The 15792-nt window shown below is 36.6% G+C and overlaps 1 protein-coding gene across 3 annotated transcripts in view; it reads left to right on the top strand.

Annotated features, from left to right (window-relative positions):
- Positions 1-15792, top strand: part of SYT1 (synaptotagmin 1) — a 543714-nt gene that overhangs the window by 388712 nt on the left and 139210 nt on the right. For 2 of the 3 annotated variants that reach the window (XM_044229381.1, XM_044229382.1), the window contains 4 exons: positions 1522-1706; positions 7637-7759; positions 10103-10270; positions 13716-13883. In XM_044229381.1, the coding sequence (XP_044085316.1) occupies positions 1522-1706; positions 7637-7759; positions 10103-10270; positions 13716-13883 (644 nt within the window). The remainder of the gene's footprint in view (positions 1-1521; positions 1707-7636; positions 7760-10102; positions 10271-13715; positions 13884-15792) is intronic. The other variant, XM_044229383.1, reaches the window with a different exon arrangement.

The following is a 15792-nucleotide window of genomic DNA, read 5'->3' as shown; positions in this document are numbered from 1 at the left end:
TATGTCCTCCCATATACTTTAAGTGTTCCACGTTACCCATAATACTTAGCGGTATTCCTTGAAAATAAATAGCTAACATCAAGTTCCCGCTATGTGCTGGATGCCATTCTAAGTTTTTAGTATATTAACTCCCTTAATTTTCAAAGGAAATGAAAGAAGTACCACTATTATCTTCACCTTATAAAGGAGGGAACTAATTCAGAACAGTTAAGCAATCTAGCTAGAGTGACACAGCCTGAAAGTGGCCAAGCCCAAACCAAAGCCTGGTTTCAGGGCCACTGAACATAACCCCTGCCCTGCCCCTGCAGACCTTGAGCAGGTAAATGTCCTACTTTTGGGGGTAGGGGGATTATTATTTTTTTAATTAACATATGATGTATTATTTGTTTCAGGGGTACAGGTCTGAGATTCATCAATCTTACACAATTCACAGAGCTCACCATAGCACACACCCTCCCCAGTGTCCATCACCCAGACACCTCATCCCTCCCACCATCCTCCTCTCCAGCAACCCTCTGTTTGTTTCCTGAGATTAAGAGTCTCATGGTTTGTCTCCCTCTCTGGTTTCATCTTGTTTCGTTTTTCCCTCCCTTCCCCTATGATCCTATCCTGTTTCTCAAATTCCTCATATCAGTGAAATCATATAACAATTATCTTTCTCTGATGGACTTGTTTCCCTTAGCATAATACCCTTTAGTTCCATCCATATCATTGCAAATGGTTCGATTTTAGTTTTTTGATGGCTGCATAATACTCCAGTATGTATGTATGTATGTATATATATATATATATATATATATATATATATATATATATATATACCACATCTTTATGCATTCACCTCTTGATGGACATCTAGGCTCTTTCCATAGTTTGGCTATTGTGGATGGTAAATGTCCTACTTTTAGAGCTGGTGGCTTTCAGAGCACCAAGTACTTCTTCCTCACCTTTATTACCATTCTGATATTTGTTTTTTCTGGTTATTCAGATGATGCCTGTCCCTCCCATTATACCCAGAACATATTAATAGAGTCTCTAGTATTTAATAGACGAGTAATAGCAGCTAGTACTTATTATGCTTTTACCATGTGCCAGGAAATGTATCTTATTTTAATCTTCAAGAAGTCTATGAGACTGATCAGTTTACCTCCTACTTTGGAGATAAGGATACTGAGGCAGAGGGAGGTTAGAGGACTTGCCCAGGATCCTAGAGCTAATAAATGGTAGAGTAAGGATTTCAACTCCAAGGCCAAACTCCAGAGTTGTGCTCTGGATGAAGGAAGGAATGGATGAATGGACATACAGCTTGGAGGGAAGCATATCTGACTTATGTGCAGGGGTGAAGTGGAAACAGAAACCACCATCTGGGCAGTGGAGATGTGGGTACTATGACACAGAACAGGGTGCCTGGAATGCTCAATAAATATGAAGTAACCAGTGGATACCTTTGTAGCCCTTAGGTTAAAAGACTTTGCACACACAATGTTTGTTACTGATGCCTTCTATCTTTTTCTCTTTCAGTGCCACCGTGGGCCTTAATTGCCATAGCCATAGTCGCTGTCCTTTTAGTCTTGACCTGCTGCTTTTGTATCTGTAAGAAATGTTTGTTCAAAAAGAAAAACAAGAAGAAGGGCAAAGAGAAGGGAGGGAAGAATGCCATTAACATGAAAGATGTGAAAGACTTAGGGAAGACCATGAAAGATCAGGTAATGTCTTCATTCCATATTACTTCTTTGATGATTTTACTAAATATTAATCAATGGCTTCTTATTTTATACCAGATAAGTATAGAAGTAAACAACTTCTGGACAGATGTCACTGTTGTCAAAAATGCTTTGCGATCCTGGCCGTCATTAGTCAACATCCCAAAGTGCAATGTAAACATTTGGTAGGGTTTTCCAGACTCCTAAGCATCTGACCCAGAAAAGGGCATCAATGACTGGCAGGGCCATCTTGACGGGCCCAGAAGACTGGAGTGATGCCTGAGTATTTGGATTACATCTGCTCAGCCACTCTTAACTGCATTTAGAGTTAGAGAAACAAAATGGAGAGTATCTGAAAGTTTTCCCTTTGGGGCATGGTATCTTTCTCACATTACCACTATTCATACTCACTGTTAAATCACCCATACTTGTGGCCCTTTGTCACAGTAGATGAAAATTACCATTCCTATAGATCTAGCCTCCTCCATAATGAGCGCTCAGGAAGAGTGACTTAAACAGTGAGTTAGAAAAGAGAGAATTACGAGTTAGTCCTCAAGAACAGTGCATAATTTTAAGATGAAATTCTTGTTTTGATAGGGACAGTGAAACCACGACACAGGTTATGGAACCCATCCAGCTGGGTTATGTTCCAGAGCCTCAGGAAGCTATTTGGTTGTTCTTTACATCATTATTTATTTTAATTAAATTAACTGGATGATTTGGTTCAGAATAACATTTATTATTAATAGTTATTATTAAATGCCTCTTCATTATTTTTTGAATCATTTTCATAGTGGAAAATGTTAAATTAAATGTTCTTTAAAGAACATTGAATTCATTTTAATAATGTAAATGTAGAGCTTTTTCAAAGAAAGAACACTTTCAATTTGTTTCTATTTGTTTCCTTTCAAGTAATTCAAGTTTTATTTATTCTCAAATAGCAATACATATTAACAGTTTTTCTGTAAATACTTATAATAGTATTAAGTACTATTACTTGAACTCTTAAATAGGTAAATCTCCATAAGAACAGTTTAGTCAAGGAGGGCATTTTTAGCACATTTGGGTAGTTTCCTAGTTAACTACCTATTCAGGGCACTGACCCCACTCCCTGGATTGATATTTAAACACTTTTTGTCTAAGATACTGTAGTATCTAATGACAATGGTTTTACAAAGGCTCTTCTGTCCTCACTCAACTTTCATTTGGTTTCAGAGACATAGGATGTAGGCAGTGCCTGTACTAATGCTCAGAGACTTGTCCTGGGCTCAGAACAACAAGGTTTACATTCTTCTGAGTCTCTAATCCCAGCCACAGAAGTGTGTGTGCCCACATTCCATCACAGACGACTAATAAGGCTTTTTCTCTTCAGTTAATTTGTTATTAAAAACTACAATTAGTAGTAGAAAACATGCCTTGCTTTATTTCAACATTTTCAATAACAAGCAGAACTTGACAGATTTCTTTCAACAGTTTATTGGGAGATTGGGTGTAGGAACAATGTGCTAGATGGACAGTGACTGAATAATTTGCATGTGAATTTCAGATATATCTATGCAACCATTTGAAAATACGGCCTTATCATTTTTGTACCCATAATATAATGCAAATGTGATTTTCCCATATCCAAGAATTAACAGTTAAAAGCACTAAATAATGTTAAATTATAACTACAGCATTTTTTTCTCTAGCATATTTGTTTTCTTCTTTGTGGAATTTGTTCTGTATGATCTAAGATTGTGATTTATAGTATAGTAGTGGTATTTATTACCCCCGTAATAACCTGGATAAATGACCAAGATCTCAAAATACTACATACAGAGAACTGATGGTGGTTAATTTTTCAGTGATCATCTATTCCTTTGGATGTGAGAAGAAGAGAAAAATGAGTCAAATAAGGAAATACTAGTAGGAACTCAGTGATAGTTTATAGTGAGTGATCTATTATAACAAAGTATTTAGGATCTCAACCACTCACAAAGATCTCATCATTTTAAGATTACTTGTCTATGTAGGATTTTATAGATCTTAGTTTATGAACAATTAAGTATAAAAAATAAAATATAATTTGGACAAGCAAAAATAGGCCTCATCGGTAAACAGTTACATAGTAGCTTATACTACTTTTAAGGCATGTAGTAGTAGCTAAAGATGGGTTCTATTGTTTCACAAAGAGGAAGGATGAAGAAACAAAATAGCTTGTACAATTTTAAGATGTGCATCCCATGGGGACCATTCAATCATCCAACTTTAAAACAGCGTAAGTTTTGAAATTCAGTAATATTCCTAAAGAATTACATTTTCAGAATATTTTAAACAGTGTATTGATATGAGCGTGAGGAAAGCAAACACAGTCTATGCCTCTCATTTAAAAACACAACAAAAAATTTTTTTCGATTAAAAAAAAAAAACAGATGTGAGAGGCATTTTAGACATGATTTCTTAAGGTACATAGGCTCTGGCCAGTAGGTTTTCACCATTTCAACCTATGTAAGAATGGACAGAAATTCAAATTCCAATGATCATGGCTACCTGTCTCTATATTAAAATTTTATAATAAAGAGTTTTAAAATTCCATAATGACAACAAACTAACTAGTAACAGTGTATTCATACAAGGTAAGATTTATATAAAAAGGTTTTTGTTTTCGTTTTTAATTCCTGAAAGCTTGAGAACGCTGAAAATGCAGAGGGACGGTATCAATTTGCAAAGTCCTAGGTCTGGAAAGGTCATTTCTCCATGGTTTTTACTAATATGTGTGGATATTTTAATTTTCATTTCTTCCTTCTATGTCCTCCTTATCTGTGTTATGTCTCATGACTGTTCTGGACTGCCCTTTGCGGTAGGTTTCCTCTGCTCTTTAGAAACCCTCGTCAACGCTCGGATACATTTAGTGGCCTGGCAGCTGGGGCTCCACAGCTCAGGGTGTACCATTCTGACACACATCAAGAGGCTGAACTAAATTGATTTTTTTTTTTAAAGATAAAGAGTTCTCATTTTAAACATTACTAACTAATTAAATAGAACAGTATTAGAAAGCTCAAGTTTTTAGAAAGAAAATTCAGCCCCTGTTCTACCTTTAGGAAGTGTGCCTTATCTAATCCAAATCTGAACAATTTCACTTAGAACTTCCCCCTCAGATGGTTATAAATTATGCACCTTTTGAATGTTGAAGGAAGCCAGAAGTATGGATACTACATCTTTGAAATTTAAAACAAGATCTGATGTTCCCAGCACATAGCTTTCACTCCCACAGTTTAGCAAACCGTCAAAACTGCTGGGCTTACAAGCTTTTTCCTCTGTTTTTTGTTGAGGGGTATGGGGGTAGGTAGAGGGGTACTGCTCTTGAGATGTTATAATAGCTACTGATTTAATAGGTCTGAATTTAATGTGATGGCACAGAAGACATCCTGCTTAAGCTCAGCCTTCAGGACAAGAATAGACTTAATCACTTCGGTGATGAACAGTGGCACTGAGAAATTATCAAAAATTTAGCCCTATTTCATACAGAATAATTGCAGAGATGGTCCTGCACCTTTTATTAGGGCAAAAACCACTTAGGAAGAAGGAGATTTAATATCTCAGCTATTTCAAATTGCACTGGGCTGAAACACGATACGTAAATTGTCAGTTCTGAAAGAGACTTTTGAAAAAGCGTTTTAATCCATGAATTTTTTTGTAATTATGATAGAGTAACATATAGAGTTTTCAGACAGAATTATGCACTAAATAGCTTGCTATTATTTTTAAAAACTTAAAATCTTACAGGGAGGCAATTTACCAAGGCTGTAATTTTCTAAGCACATCCATGGGAGTGTTAAAGACTAACAGACAGCTAAGGTTTTGAAAGGGCAACGTGATTTCACTGCCTCAGCTCCTCTAATTAAACTCAGTCGTCTTTTCTGGTCACTTTACTAGCATGTTCCCTGTAATGACCTATCCCCCCACGCAAGTTAAAAGATAAAATTTTTAAGTAATTAAATTGTTTCCTGCCTTTGGTTATCAGGAAACCAGCATTTTACTCTTCAGGAAAACATTTCAGTATAAATTTTCCTACGCAGATGTAACGATGGTAATTTTTGATTTTCCGAACTCATTGTAGGCTCCTGAATATTTTCAAGAAGCACAGAAAGGGAGGCACCTCCAACTACAGCTCAACTCTGTTTATATGCTCTTCCCACCCAGATGAGTTCTGTTGATATATTGCCACCAAGTCTCAGTTTTTTGGGGGGGATCAAACCGGAGTAGGTGGAGTAGAGCCTAACTGGGAAATCCTGTCCATTTCAGTACCATTTTGAAGCACCAGAAAGAGTCTATGTGTAAATGAACGAGTGAACAGTAGACCTTTCTCTAACCAAACAAGACCACATAATCTGGAAGATGGGAAGAGGCTGGGTGATGGCACTATAACCTGACAACTCTTGCCTTTCTGAAATCTGGCTATACTTCAGCATTTGACTGATTTTCAGATTTAACTTTCTGACAAGAGTTAAAATTCTTTTATCACAGATATAAAGCAGTCTACCACACTGCCTTTTCTTGACTTCCGTGGGATTCTATAGTCTCTCTCTCTCTCTCACACACACACACACACACACACACGTGCACACGCATGCGCAAAAAGCAACAAAAAATGCCATAACCAAAAACCAGGGAAGAAGATTTGTAATATATAACAGAAAGTTGAGACCACTAAAATACGAAGAGTCTCTAGAAATCAATAAGACCCAAACACAGTAATAGAAAACTTAGCAAAGGATATATACCAGCAGTTCCCAGACAAATAAATACAATCCGTTATTATAAAGATTTACTAGCAGTCAGGGAAATGTAATTTTATCATTTTTAATTTTGAATAACTACAGATAGTTTTAAAAATTATTTTTCCTAATTCTCTGAAGCAATAAGAGTCTATATCCCTAGAAACAAACCTTACCTAATATTTATAATCTTTATAGCCTTTAATTTTTTTTTTTCAGCAAAGTTCTTGTACTTCATGGGGAAATACATTATCTATTTTCATTTTCAAAAAAGAGGAGCATTGCATATGTTTTATGAAATAATGAGCTTTCTAGTATTTCATTTCATATTACACTTAAGTTTTAGATCATAAAGAATATTCAGTTGGCCCAAACTGAGTTGAGAGTTCAGAACCAAGATTTTTGTTCATTGATACAAAATAAATCTTAACGCTGATTCCAGTTTGACAAAATTACAAACGTAACTGCTTTTATTTTTTTGATCTCAAATAGACCCATAAATCAATTTAATTCAGCCTAGCTTTCTGTGGAGCTGTTATAAAAATAAAATGGTAAACTTCAACTGGAAGTGGGGTAGATTTTCCTCTGAACATGCATTTGCTGGTGGCATGTTTTTCCACTTTTTCCATAACCATTATAAATGTCTATGTAAAACACAGGAAGTTAAAATTCTTTGAGAATCACTTACTCAGCTATCTTTCTCATAGGAAACAAAGCAAGAAAAGGCCACGCATTTCATCTAAGTTCTCCACTGCATGTAACGATGATGTTTTACACGATGCTGAGCTTAGATCTCTTTAAACTACATGAATGTGAAATCTGGCCTGGTTAATAGCATGTTTATCATACTTCTGAAAGAAGCAGTCTTACCAAAGCCAAACATGAAACCAAGTCAACATTTTCTCTGCACCAACTTGACATTTTTCGCTTGCCACATTCTGAGGGGCTTTTCCATCGCTTCCATATTGCTTGCTGACTGGGGAAGAAAATTCCGTGCACAAGTGGAATTTTAAAAATGTATAAGCAGCAAATGTGAATGTGTGTCAGACAAATGGATTTCCAGCATCTTAGTGCTTGCTTCTAACAGCTTGGAAGTATAACCACAGGCCCAGGTTGATACGGGTTTCAATGAATTCACCTGAATTCACATGTAATTCATTCCCCTGCTCCTAGGCTCTAAAGGACGATGATGCCGAAACTGGATTGACTGATGGGGAAGAAAAAGAAGAACCCAAAGAAGAGGAGAAACTGGGAAAACTTCAATATTCACTGGATTATGATTTCCAGAATAACCAGGTCTGAAGGGGGTGGGAAATGACTTCTAATTCCATGACGTTTTCTGAAATTACCAAGTAGAAATTGAAGCAAGATACTTCTTAAAACATTCCATTTGCTCAGAGGGGAAAAATGCAATTATCAAAGCTATTGATGAAATCATTTCGGAGTGCAGGCAGTCCCCTACTTGCTAATTTAACTTCTGATAATTAGAATTCACGGTATTCAACCGATTACATCTACTTATGGCACTTACAGCAGGCAGGCAGAATACAAATGAACTTGCAAGGAGCAGTCCGATTCTGACAGCTCCCACCAGCCCCTCAGCCTGAGCTACAGCAATCTCCCTTGGAATTCATGGAATTCGATCTTGCTGAGGTGAACCACCAATCAACCAAAGCTTTAAAACAAAACCTGTTTGATAAGGAATCAAAGATGAAAAACTGGCTGCCTCCCATGAATTTCAAAGGCAGGAATGCCTTATCATGATACTAGGTAAAATTCCTAGCACCCAGGGGAGGAGAAGGACCAGCAACTTGATTTCTAGTGCCTGCGACTGCTGCCCAAAAACGGTTACTTACGGAACTCAAGGCAGTAACAAAACACTCCTGCTTTCAATTTCTCAAAAAGCTTAGATGTGCCACCAAGATGGATGATAATATTACTACCTTTTATTAACTGCATTATAGAGGTAGCTCAAAGGAAAATGTTTAAAATCTCTACATTAAAAAAAATTATAATCATAATTAAAAAAACCACCTTCTAGGACACATGAAATTGACCATGTCCCTTTACCTTCTGATTTGTCAAATGAAAAAGCTAGGTAAGAATTAGTGGAGGGAGGGCGCCTGGGTGGCTCAGTGGGTTAAGCCGCTGCCTTCGGCTCAGGTCATGGTCTCAGGGTCCTGGGATCTAGTCCCGGTATCGGGCTCTCTGCTCAGCAGGGAGCCTGCTTCCTCCTCTCTCTCTGCCTGCCTCTCTGTCTACTTGTGATTTCTCTCTGTCAAATAAATAAATAAATAAATTTAAAAAAAAAATAAAAAATAAAAAAAATAAAGGTAAATTCCAAATAGCAACTTGGCAAATCAACAACCTGTTTGCTTTACTAATCATGTCTTAATAATCTGATGTCTATTTTAGCTATTCTTGTACCATCTGTGTTTTGTATACCTGCAATCCAGTGCTCTTAACTGACACTCACTAATATACTGAGCATTAAAATGGAAAAATCAGTCATTCAGAGCATTGGTCCTGGTTAAAAACTGAACTAGCCAAAGTGCTCTTTTTACAAATGCGATGGGTCAGTTTTATAGAAAATGAATGTGACTTTTTTTTTTTTTTTTTTAAAGGAAGTAATAGCTTTTCTACTCTATCTGGCTAAAAAGGCACAGACTCAAATGTTTCAGCCTGATGTGAAAAGCTGTAATGTAACCGCATTTACTGACACGTATATATCTTGTATAACCTTGACTAAGAGTCTACTTTTGTTTCCCATGTGAATCTAAACCAGTCTGTTGATACAAAACATCCGATGACAGAGCATCTGGAAGAGTCCACTCCCACATTTTATTTTCTTCCCCAAAACAGTAACAATGGCAGCCTACACTCACAGTCCTAAAACAGGATTGTATCACTGAGAAAACAAACCCGGAAAAATCTCAGTATTTGAAAAAAAAAATCAGAAACGTAGTCACTTAGCATTACAAACTATATCTGTAATTTTACATTCATTTATGTGAAGCTGAAATTATACTTCTTTGACTCCATGCCCCAGATTTAATTTCAGAATAAATAATAATTTTACTGTAAGTTAAAATAAGAAATAGGCAGCATACAAATAAAGGTCAAATGTGATAGAAACTTGCTCATCTTATTTTTATCTCAAAATGCTACCCAATTTCTAAGAAATTCCTATTTTGCTGGTCTGAAGCTTTGAGCGCAGAATAAAAATTTCCTACTTTATAATCACAGACTTGTTATTGTTTAACAATTTATTTCCACTTACAAATCATGCCCTGGAAAGGAAAATAATGCACGAGGGCTTTTAGCAACTGGAAAGTTATTTGATTGCAGCCCTTTTGCAAATATAAATTCCATATTTAACTGTAATCAGCAACCTTTTAAAAGCCTCTTTTGTGCTTAAAACCAGGCTTCCCAGAGCCTGTATCTGTCATAATTGGTTTCTGAAGTCTATATGGCTTGTTTCATTTGCCTTCTGTGTTTAGACTGATAAGAGAAATAGTTTATTAAAAGCAAAGAGGAAGAGAAAGCAAGAGATCATAATATGCAGCATCGCAAACAAGTCAATCTTGTCCAAAATGTCCACCAATGCTTGTGTTTGCTCTATTCTGTCTCTCATTACAGCTGCTGGTAGGGATTATCCAAGCTGCTGAGCTGCCTGCCTTAGACATGGGGGGCACATCTGATCCCTATGTCAAAGTGTTTCTGCTGCCTGATAAAAAGAAGAAATTTGAGACAAAAGTCCACCGAAAGACCCTTAATCCTGTCTTCAATGAGCAATTTACTTTCAAGGTATTTCTTTCTTCCTTTTTTTTTTTTTTTGTACCTACAATGACTTCGCTGTGGTTTTCAAGACCAATCTCATCCTGACACATACATAGATGTGCACATAGCCCCTTGTTCAGAGGCTCACAGATGAGTCTATTCAGAATATTTAAAATTCTTAACTTCAGTCCGGTGAGGATTCTATATTGCATTTAGATGTGGTCAGAGTAGGATTTGGCTCAGCCATTTCAGAACAGAATATAGCCTGGGAGATAACGAGGCTGTCATTCATGTCTCAAAAGGGAGGTCAACTAGGTAAGCCAATAGACTTGCACATGTCCCCCTCTCTAAAACAGAGCCCAAGCAAGAATGAAATCATTCTTTCTCTAAGTCTCGAAGTTCCTGAAAATAAATCACTATCACAGAACCGAGTAAACTGTGTTCCACTGTTTAAATGGTAGCAATTGGCTTTACTCTCGTTGTGAAATTCTGTGTACACACAGCCAATCTGAGCACACCGAAACCATTCTTAACTATCAATGAAAAGAATAGGAATCCCTTGTTTTTCAGCATTTCTAGCCTTTTCCCCCCTCAACGGTCCTCTCTTCCCTAATGGTCTTCATCTGTTGAGACACCTCAGTTGACAAACAATAACCAAAGGAGATTCTGGCCAAATGATAATGACTGGACAGGGAAACGGGCTCGGTGAGCCTCGGGCATCTCTGCATATACACAGTCCCATAGCTCTTGCCTCGAAGTCATGCACAAAAACAACGCTTTCATAGCTCTCTTTAATATGTGGGGAAAAAATTTAAATGCATTACTTAAAATAATACATTTCTGAAAAATGAAAGGTCTGTGAATATGCCAGCAGGCGGATTCAGAACTCCTCATCTATCAGCCAGCCTTCGCGACAGCATGTGCCTCATGTTGGCAAATACTGCGTAGGAAATAAATGGATGAAACCGAGGGCATGAGTCATTTTCTCAAGCCCTGTTTCCAATTTCGCAAAAGAGCAGTGTCTTTCTCTTCACTCTGAAATTTGAGGTTTTAAGACAAAAAAAGTCTCCAATGTCTTGTCAGTAATCTCTTTAAAAACTACAGTTTTCTATGCCCAGAGAGTTTGTTTAGAGTCTCAATGAAAACATTCTGAAACTACTCAGCTTATGAAGAACTAATCACTATGGCCAATCCACCACAAAACAAAATGAAAATAAAATAAAATATACAAATGGTAATCACAGTCATACTATTTGACTATATTTTAATCTTAATTTAGGTCAGGAGTTTCTAACAACAATTTAGGAAGCAGATTCTTAAATTATTTGAAATATTGGGGGATCTTTGTTTTGAGTTACCCGTATGTTAATTTTAAAAATGTGTTCCTAAAATTTGATGAGGCATGTTTAATTATTAAAATTTTTTAATTGTCTATAAAATTTTGTCAGGTTCCATTTTATTTCAGGAATGTTAATCAAACCATAAATCGATCCAAAGTGTAATATATTTTGATACACTGAAGAACCATGATGCTGTTTCGAGAATGGTTAATTTCGCCAGGAGATGTTATAGATTATGCATCCTGAAATGCCAATGGACAGGTTGTTCGAATAGAAGCACAACAGTTTTAAGATGATAGGCTTTAAAACTGAGTTCAAGTGGTACCTGGGTGGCTCAGTGGGTTAAAGCCTCTGCCTTAGGCTCAGGTCATGATCCCAGGGTTCTGGGATCAAGCCCTGCATCAGGCTCTCTGCTCAGCAGGGAGCCTGCTTCCCCCCCTCTCTCTTTCTGCCTGCCTCTCTGCCCACTTGTGATCTCCGTCTGTCAAATAAATGAATAAAATCTTTAAAAAAAAAACTGAGTTCTAATCCACTTGACATGAACTTGACATCCCCAACCTAAATGCGGCTTCTTCTCCTCCAAACTCCCAGCTAACAGAACTACTTATCATTCAAGTAACAAATACAGAAGGCCTACTATGTCAGCTTTGTGCTAAATGCCTCACATGTATTACCTTCACTCAGCCTCAAACGGCCTTATGAAGTGGGCCCTATTATCATCACTATTTGGTAAATGAGAAGTGTGAAGTTGGTTCACTTGCCCCAGGTCCTTCAGCTAGAAAGTGGGAAAACCCAGGCCCTGGCCTGCCTAACCCCAAGTCCAGGTTTTTTCAACTAATGTTATTTCAAAAGAATCACAAAAAAAAAAAAAAATTAGTAAATTTCTTTTTTTTTTTAAATCCAGAGTGAATTTGGAAATAAGATGAAATTTCTGGAGGTTACCCCTATTCTAAAATTCATCTCTTCCTTTGAAATTCAGCTGTTGGGAAGGGTTTATTTTTTTCTCCCAAAATGAAAAATGTATTGTTCCTCTTTTTTAATCAAAGTATTTTAATCAGATTCCAAATAGATGACAAGTGACAAAAAAACTCCTGAAAAACTGTAAACTCTTAAACATATACAGTCAAATATGCTTCCTTCCCCTTCCCTTAACATACAGAATTCATGGAGAAATGTTTGATGGAGCAAAGACAATCGTTTACACTGATAAATAAAAATTGATCAAAACTTCAATACAAGTCTAAACAATTTCTTAATTAGGCATTTCTACCCAGTTACTGAAGTGTAGCTTACTTAGATGGCACTACTCTCCCTGAATATTAAAAATGTCACTAATAAAATCCCAACCCATAGCATCTGTCCCAGATTCATCTGAGCAGCTGGAGAATTCATCAGTTCTTGGCCTTTTGCCACAACTCATCCTAAAAAGTGTCATACCTAAGAATGAACTTCAAGATCTATATTATAATGCATCTCTGATATTCAAAACATCCACTTCCTAGTCAGTTCCTGTCAATCAGTAAATTATTTTAGGGAGTAGGTAAGGCAACTTGTGAATTTCATTTCAATCCTTTCTGACTTCTAGCAGATTTATGAAAAGATCTGCTGCTCCATTCAATTGTGCCATCCAAATGGCTTGAAAGAGTTAACAGATTTTTTGAAACAAGTTTTCTACCTCAAATAAGTAACCCTGACAAGATAACTGATAACAATAACAAAATGTCCTACAAGTAAAACTTACACAGTCAAGTGCAATTAGCTTGGATTATTATTCTTCTATCAAACAAATTCCCACCTGATCATTCTAATCATTCAAAAGATGAATATTTAAGTGCCTACTGTGCGCCAACACTATTAAACCTTAAGGTGATTATAGCATGACTAATAGTAAGACTCATTATCAATAATACAATAGCTTCTAGAACTTTAGGATAAAGTGATGACTATGCTTGAGCCCCCATTGTCTCCCAATTTAGCTGCAAGTAGTTATTCAAACAAATTAATTTTTTAAAAAGTACAATTATCCCACTTTTGTTTATCCAACTAGAGTATTAAAATTAAACACTTTGAACAAGTCACACATTTTCAGCATTTTTGTGACCGGATTTTTATCCTCCTCTCTTTTTATTTAGGTGCCCTACTCAGAATTGGGTGGCAAGACCCTGGTGATGGCCGTGTATGACTTTGACCGTTTCTCTAAGCATGACATCATTGGGGAATTTAAAGTCCCCATGAACACGGTGGATTTCGGTCACGTAACTGAGGAATGGCGTGATCTGCAGAGTGCCGAGAAGGAAGAGGTAAGGAAAACATTAGCATTTCTAATACAATGAGCTGTACTCGCCAGTTGCTCCCCACATAATAACCTATTGAAAGAATCTCTCTGCACATGATGATGTGGGCCTCCAGCTGCTGACAGCTGGCAAAATAGGGTTAAGGGATTGATTGGATAACCTTATTAAAAAGCACACAGGTCTTCTGGGTCTTATTTGAAAGAAAAGAGAAAGATTTGCGTGCTGTGTCTATAGATAATTCCCTGGACACACACACACACGCCCACTATCTGCTTCCAAAAAGCTTCCAAAATGCCAGACACGCACACATCTACTTCTTTAAAAGGACAGTGAAAAATCATCTTATTCTTTGTATTTTTCCACAATCATTTTGTGTTTTCTACATAGGTTATGTAGCTATTAAACAGAAATCAAATAGCACTTTCCCCTTGATTATGTCTGCATATCACAGACCGTTCATTGTTTCTCCACAGATATCAGAGTATGATGGGTGGAACATCAAATATAATTCACAAAGGCTGATATTAAATCCATTTTTTAAATGACTCACATTTTTATAGTACTCTTCGCATTGTTTTTTCCCCAGTTTTAACAGTTCAGCCCAGAATTTTTCTGTGATTTAAAAAGGGAAGTTCAATATCCTTAGTGCATTTAAACTACATAATAATCAATTCTATTTGATTATGCTATGCCTGCCTAGCGTTTTTCTGTGCAAATGTTTCAACAGGCCAATATCAGAAAGGCAAACAACTCTAACTTCTCTGAATTCCTAAAGCAATAACTTTTCTAGCCATTTCTGGGGTCCTGACCATCCCTTAGGTGATTATAAGCCCAAGGGATGGTCAACAGCCTCCTGCAGGATTTCTAGGATTGTGTCATGTGTGATCCCTTTGGGGCTACCAGGGAGATGAAACAGAGAAATTCAGAGAAATTCAGCCAAGCCCATTACCTGGGAGTCCTCTCAACCTGAGATTTTCTATGATCTATGAAACTCAGTGAGGTTTTAGAACAGGTTTGTTGATTGCTGTACTGCAATCAAATCTTATTAGTGCTCTAAAATTATTATGTGGTTGTAAAAAAAGGAATAAAAGGTATTTGAGCTGAGCTCTGCTTTCCTTTTGGAAAGAAAGATATATAACTTAACCAAGTATGTTAGTCAGAATTAGATTCGTGGATACTGAAATCAATTTAGCCCCACTGTGGATATTATTTTAAAAAACCATGCAAGGATAATATTGAGTTTTTAAATTTTGTTATTTTTATAAGTAGTTCTTCTCTTTGAGTGCACTAGTATCAATATTAAATCCAACATGTTTGAAAACAATCACTTGATCATAATGTTTCTAATTATTGAGCAAAGTAATGAGCTGTTTCATTGAATTTTTATATTTTGTTGAAATGTTTTACTTTATCAATTCCTTGCAGTTGGGGTGCACAGTGGGACTATAACAAATACTTATTAACGGAAAGGGTTTTTATTAGCTGAATGGTTAGTGGTTAGCCTGTTGGGTATCAGAATATGACCCACTCATCCTTCACAATAGTTACCTGTCCAGAGTTCATACTGCTCACCTTCACCTGATAACTATCAAGTGGTATGATATTCCAAGATCATACTTACCTGCGTTTCTGAAATGTTGGCAAATATTTTTGCCTGAGTTAAGAAAATATTTAAGAAAAAAGAAAATGTAAGCCATCTAGCAGTTCTCCTCTTTCGAAAATTCTTTGAATATGAACAGAGTTTTAGACTTGGCAATAGGCCGACAGGCTTGGCTCTAGACTCTAGCAGAGTAGACAGACGGACCTAAAAGAATCACATTTTTCTTTTCACCCCCTTACTTGCTCTCTTCTTTCTCTCTCTTCTATTTCCTTCTTTCTTCTTCCATGTCTTCTCTCCCTATCTATGACTTTTGTA

Source organism: Neovison vison, chromosome 12, assembly GCF_020171115.1.
Source record: "Neovison vison isolate M4711 chromosome 12, ASM_NN_V1, whole genome shotgun sequence".
Taxonomy (NCBI): Eukaryota; Metazoa; Chordata; class Mammalia; order Carnivora; family Mustelidae; genus Neogale; species Neogale vison.
Note: the sequence above shows the minus strand (reverse complement) of the source record. Positions and strands in the feature narration are given on the sequence as shown.